Genomic DNA, 6,000 nt, shown 5'->3' with positions numbered 1-6,000 from the left:
GTTTATTTTGTCAGTTTAGCTAATCTTCCACTTTTAGCGTCGTCAATGATCCAAGCAATATCCTACCGACTCTTTTCAATTTCCCCACAGTGACCGTTGCATTAAGATTTTTTTAAATTTGAATGCAATCTTGATTCTTGGCGTCAAAATCACGTTGATTTTAGTTTTATTTTGGGTTATTATATCATATGAAAATATGTAGTTGAATAGTAAAGATTAAGGTTTTGAAGATGTCGACATCTTAAGTCGTTCGAGTCTTATTTAGGTCAGTTAGATAGATAGTCGGAATGATTGTATATTAAGGTTGTAAAGAAAAAATTTAAAACTTGGTCACTCCCATCCCATGGGTATCTCACAAAGCAAGCTACCAAATGACCAAAAAGCGAAAGCAGTAGAGTCCTATAATCATGGAATAAGAGGGGGTCCCCTGTCTAAAACCACTTTAAGTCAAAACAATCTTTCAATTCCAATTACAATGGGGTTTGGTGACTTGTAATTTGGTTAGGTGAACATGGTGCGTATTGGTGTCTGTGCGCATACTAGAAACACACAAAATGATGGCTGAAATATTCAGTGGTATACTACAACTATATAACATGTACTAAGGATCGAGTGCTAAAAAAAACCAACATTTGGAACCAAGCAATTATACAAGACACTGAAAATAGGAAATAGAACATCCCAACAAGGATGAGAAAGCACAAGGGTGTTACAAAATCTGCAATTGGAGGCTTGCTGATGCCATCAACTTTGGCCATTGTTGTATCCGTCGCAAGGTTTGGTGGACTTTCTAGATTTTCTCTTCAAAACGACAACCCAAGTAATGGCTTCCAACAGCAATGAAATACCACCCAAGGCAATAATCACAATCATATAAGCTGTTTTCCATTTGTCTTCAGGTTTCAAGATATTGATACCCTTGAATACATTGAAGATGCCAAGGACAAGGATGGCGTATCCAAAGCTGTGGTGGTAAACGTTCCAGTAGAATCTATACTTGTGATCTTTCTTGGGCCTTATAAACAAGGCAAAAATCTAACAAGTAAAGACACAATAAGTTCCCAAGTTTCAGTGTCACACCACCATAATTAAACTTGATTCGCACAATTCTAAGAATGACCCAAAATGTTAATAGGGCATGAAAGATTTAGTAATTGAAGAAATACCTGCACAGTAGCCAGAACGAAAAGGGCAATTCCAATATTTCTGTGAGTGGAATATGTGATGCCTGAGGATTCACTTCCGAGCTTAAGACCAGTTCCCCAGCCAGCAACTCCTATGGCATAAGCTGATACTTGACAGAAGGCGTGGAGATAAAACCAGGCTGGATCTGCAGATTCAAAGGTTCTTATGTAGCGTGCAATAATGGCCCCAAGTGGAAACAATATTCCCCAACTCACAGCATTCAAAATCCCATGAATCTGGAATCAGTGAAGTTTTTTTTATTGTCAAATTCATCAAAAACCCAAATCAATCTAAACAACAATTTCTGGGTTTTTTTTTGTGGTTGTTGTAAAGCTTTAAAAAGATGATGATAATTTATAGAAAAAGGAAACTCACATTTTTCTTCTTGAGCCTGTCGTCTCCTCCAGAACTAGTGCTACTCTGTCCACTTTTCAAATCCAAGGTTCCTTTAGATTGCAAATTAGAGACGGCGAAGGCATGTTTGTCCAACCTTGCATCAGTTCCGACGCTGGGACCCACTTGCCAAACCTGATTAATCTTCCCACTCGCCGCTAAATCCGCCGGAACCTTAATTTTAGCGAAAATCGCCAAACTCCCGTCCCTTCTACTCTCAGCCGTCTTATCCCAGACCTCGAAGGACAGATCCTTGGCAACAATTGAACTGTAGGAGCTGATGTCATAGGTATGAACCTGGACGGTGCCGGTGGTGGAGTTCTTGTAGCCAACGAGGGATTGTGAACCCGCCATGCCGGTGGCCTTTGGATTTATGGCCCATGCGATCCAACCACCCGATTTGGAAGGTGTGGCGATGAAGGCGATGGAGAGAGTGGTGTTGGAAGAATTGTAAGAGAAGTGAAGGTAAGAGGAAAGATAAGGGAGGTCCAGGCAGTTGGAATATACTTGGTTATGGGTAAACGTCTGGGAACTGCAAGTGAGAGCAGCCGAAGGTGAAATCATCAGTGCCAAAAAGCTTATACAAATAAAAACAGCCCACGACAACGGCGGGGGCGACGACGGAGACATTTTCTTCCTCCCCTTTTTTTCTCAGACAAAACACAAAAGGCAAAAGAATAAATAACGGCTAACTGGCAAAGTTAGTGAGGAGAGGGTTGAAAGTTGGCGGAATAAATAGAAGCCATAAAGGCTTAACTAATCATGGTTTGACACGTGTTGCCTCTTTTTAAGGGAGACCACGCGCTAAAGTAGAGGAAATTTACCAGAAATTAATGAAAAGAATAATTTTGGTGATCAGTGGATTATCGGATCTTATCTCTCTTGTTTTAGGGTTTGTTTTACTCTAAACCCTCAACTGAACATAAACTAATTTACTGTCTTAAATCATTTTTATAAATATATATATATATATATATATAATTTTGAGGGTATTTGTATTTTTGGTTTAATTTATAATTTTATATATGAAATTTTGATTTAATTAATTTCTCATAAATTATCGACACGATTATTGGTTTAACGTCATTTTATATTTATATATTGCATATACAAATAATTATATTTATTCGATATAAAAATAAATTGAAATATTTATTTCTTTAAATATGTATAATTGAATCAAAATGAAAGTTTCATTTAATATTTGAACACAATCAAAGTTTCATATTTATAATTGCATCAAATCAAAGTTTATGTATCAAATTACATATTGAATCAAAATTCACGTATAAATTTGATATTTATCCCTTTTAACTAAAGTCACATTTAATTTTCATATAAATTTTATTATTGTTTATAAACTATTAGGTTAATTCCAGAAATTACCCCTATACTTTATTAAAATTTTCAATATGATATTGTACTTTTAATTTGTCCAATATGATACCTATATTTTTCTGCTGTTTATCACTTTGGTACTTTGATCTAACAGTGTTAATTTTTTACACAAAATTACCATGTGGCCCACTAATAGAATGTCACATGGTAGAGTGAGCTAGTTAAACCAATAAACCATAGGGACTTGCTAAAAAGTTTGCCCTTTCTCTTTTTGAAAATAATAATATTACTTTTCTCTTTTCCTTCTTGAAAATCGTTTGCTTCTTCTCCCTCGTTTTGCCCAATAATAGTGGCGATGTTGGTCCGAGATTTGCCATTACCTCCCTCCCTCTAACCTCTTTTTCATTTTTTTTTTTGTTGTTCATTCAATCCCTGTATATTTTCTCTTTATAATTTGTTGGTATGTTTTATAGGTATATTTATTGTTTTTGCAAGTAGTGATGTACAGACAACAATATTCGTTATCATTGAACCTATACCGACCTTAAGCAGTTTCTTTTGGAAAGCGAATTAGACGTAGATACTCAAATGGCTCTTCGTCAGCTTCTAGGTTTGTTTTTGTTTTTAAGAGTATTTTAGAATAATAAATAGTTTCATAAGTTAATTTAAACTCATATTGTCTTAAGTTTATGTTTATTTTTTAAAATATTTTTCTATTGTTTCATAAGTCTTTTCTTTTGAAAATTCTTGTCTTGTCTTATATCGATTTTTAGTCTTACTTTTGCAAGTGCATTCCTCTCCGGTTTGATTGATACTCGATTCTTTTGTTGATTTTATCAACCACTTTAGACCATTTGGGGTTGGTTCCCTCCTAGCAAGATAGGTGCTTGCAATCATCCAAAACATATTATAATCTTCTACCGTTGTTAGAGCTGAAGCTTTTATCACGTTGATGAAGTTTATTTTTCACCGCCAACAATGGATAATTCATGAAATTAATTAATTTTTCTTTTAAAAAATGATAATACAATTTTTTTTTTTTGATTTCTTAGGAAATCTAGTAGATTAAAGATATAGTGCCAACAAGCAATTTCTAATGGTTAAAAAAAGACACCAATAATTTGAGGCTTTGGAACTTCTAAATTTTCCGGTCGGTTTTGTTGAAATTTATTTTATTCAGATTTGGATCTTTTTTATTTTAATTTATTTATGTATTATTAATTTGTGGTATATTTATTATGTGGGTTAAAATATGTAATAAATGTATAAAAAAATCAAGTGTAGCTTTTGTTGAAATGGTAAAATGAACCTGTAAAAATTATGATTTATTGGGTTCAAATCTCATGATTCCTATAATCTGTATGTGTTTTCCTTGATTTATCAAAATGTAAAAGATATAAATACTTTTAAAACAATATTTGTTGTAGGAGTGAAGTCATAAACTTTTTTGGGGGCAAAATTAAATTGTATATCTTTATGATAGTACAAATACAATTTTTCCGTTTTAATAGTTTATATCTTTATAATTTTTAAAGGATTAAATCAAATTTTTATCATTTTTGAGGGGCCAAAGTACAATTTTACTATTACTAATTTAAAATTTTATAAACTATAAAGGGGCTTAAATGGAAAATTTTCTACTTTAAAGAAGGCCAAGACCCCTTCCAACCTCCGGCTTTGTCACTAATTTGTTGCTTTATAAAAGGAATAGAGTTTTAGTAATTACACAACTAAATTAGGACTCCATTGATGAGTAACTCGAATTTAATGATTTGATTTTAGTTTATAACATTATTTATTATTGTACCTGTAATTATATTTTTAAGGTACTTGTAATTATACTAATAAATTGTTATTAAGGTTTTTTTTGAACTTTTAAGAGTTTGAATTAAATTATTAGGGAGAGGGATTAGGATAATGAAGTAAATAATTTATATTACTTCATTTTTAATGTTGTTGAACAAAAAGGAGTAATGTTAATGAATGTTGAACTTTGTGTGTTGACCTGATAGTTAGGGTATTTATCATCTTAGATGTGATCTAGGTTCGAGTCGTACTAATCGTATTACTGTTAGGGCTTCATCCTCCTTTTATAATTCACTATAAAAAAAAATTACCAGCAAAAAAGTAAGAAGTTGTAATAAATGATAAACCTAACAATAATTTATGTAGGTTTGTCATATTTCATATGTTTTTTTTTTCAAAAGTTAAAAAACTTTGAACAAGTACATCTATTAATTCCATCATGCTTTTTTACATTATTTTTATATTGATTAAACATATCATGTTAAAAAAAAGTGATTATTTAGAACAACTATAAAATTAAGGAAAAGAGTTCAATTAGGTTTATAATTTACTCAAATCAAGTATTAGAAATAATATAAAATTCAACTTCCTTGATAGTTTGAGTTGTATTTAAAAGAATCAAACTAAAATCAACTCAATAACAAAATTGAGTACTCGAGAATTTTGAAATTTCAAGTTTGAGTTTCATTATATATAAATGTGTGAATTCTTTCGAATAAAATTTTCTAGTTAGTTAGAGTTAAATTAGTCATTAAATTAATTATTTAGTTTAATACTTGTAGTGGAGAAATTATTTTATGAACTCTTCCCACCATATCATCCATAGTCCCTTTCCAATTATTTAATGATATTTCAACAATTTTCTTCATGTCATTAACATATAATTTTGGTATTTTTCTACTTTGAACCTTGAATTTCAAACCTCAAACCTCAAACCTCAAAACTTAAACGTCAAACCCAAACTGTGAACCCAAACCTTGAACCTCAAACCCCAAGTTTAAGGTTTAAAGTTCGAGTTCGGGGTTTAAGGTTCAAGGGTCAAGATTCAATGTTCAAGGTCCAGAGTAAAAAAAGTATCAAAATTATGTGTTAATGACATGGAAAAAATTGTTGAAATATTATTAAATAATTGAAAAGAAACCATAGATGATGTGGTTGGAAGGGTCCATAAAATAACCTCACTTGTAATGGGCATGGACATTGCTGCTAATGCAGGAAAACGTGAGTTCGAGTTGATTGAAGTGCATTATCCTTTTATTTATGAGTTGAAGAGGATCT

At 31.9% G+C, this 6,000-nt stretch overlaps 1 protein-coding gene across 1 annotated transcript; it reads right to left on the bottom strand.

Moving 5' to 3' along the window:
- Positions 1 to 441: 441 nt before the first annotated feature.
- Positions 442 to 2,313, bottom strand: LOC108454083 (cytochrome b561 and DOMON domain-containing protein At3g25290-like). Its single transcript, XM_017752402.2, has 3 exons — positions 1,561 to 2,313; positions 1,167 to 1,421; positions 442 to 1,035 (listed from the first exon to the last, which is right to left on the bottom strand). The coding sequence occupies exons 1-3, from the start codon at positions 2,206 to 2,208 to the stop codon at positions 745 to 747; spliced, it is 1,194 nt and encodes a 397-aa protein (XP_017607891.1). The 5' UTR covers positions 2,209 to 2,313; the 3' UTR covers positions 442 to 744.
- Positions 2,314 to 6,000: the final 3,687 nt, after the last annotated feature.

The sequence above is a fragment of the Gossypium arboreum genome, chromosome 7 (assembly GCF_025698485.1).
Source record: "Gossypium arboreum isolate Shixiya-1 chromosome 7, ASM2569848v2, whole genome shotgun sequence".
Taxonomy (NCBI): domain Eukaryota; kingdom Viridiplantae; phylum Streptophyta; class Magnoliopsida; order Malvales; family Malvaceae; genus Gossypium; species Gossypium arboreum.
Note: the sequence above shows the minus strand (reverse complement) of the source record. Positions and strands in the feature narration are given on the sequence as shown.

Coding starts and splice junctions, on each gene's coding strand:
- LOC108454083 (XM_017752402.2), bottom strand. CDS start 2,208: ATGTCTCCGTCGTCGCCCCCGCCGTTGTCGTGGGCTGTTTTTATTTGT. Junction 1,422..1,560: donor ACAGGCTCAAGAAGAAAAAT/GTGAGTTTCCTT, acceptor CACTGATTCCAG/ATTCATGGGATTTTGAATGC. Junction 1,036..1,166: donor TCGTTCTGGCTACTGTGCAG/GTATTTCTTCAA, acceptor TTTACTTGTTAG/ATTTTTGCCTTGTTTATAAG.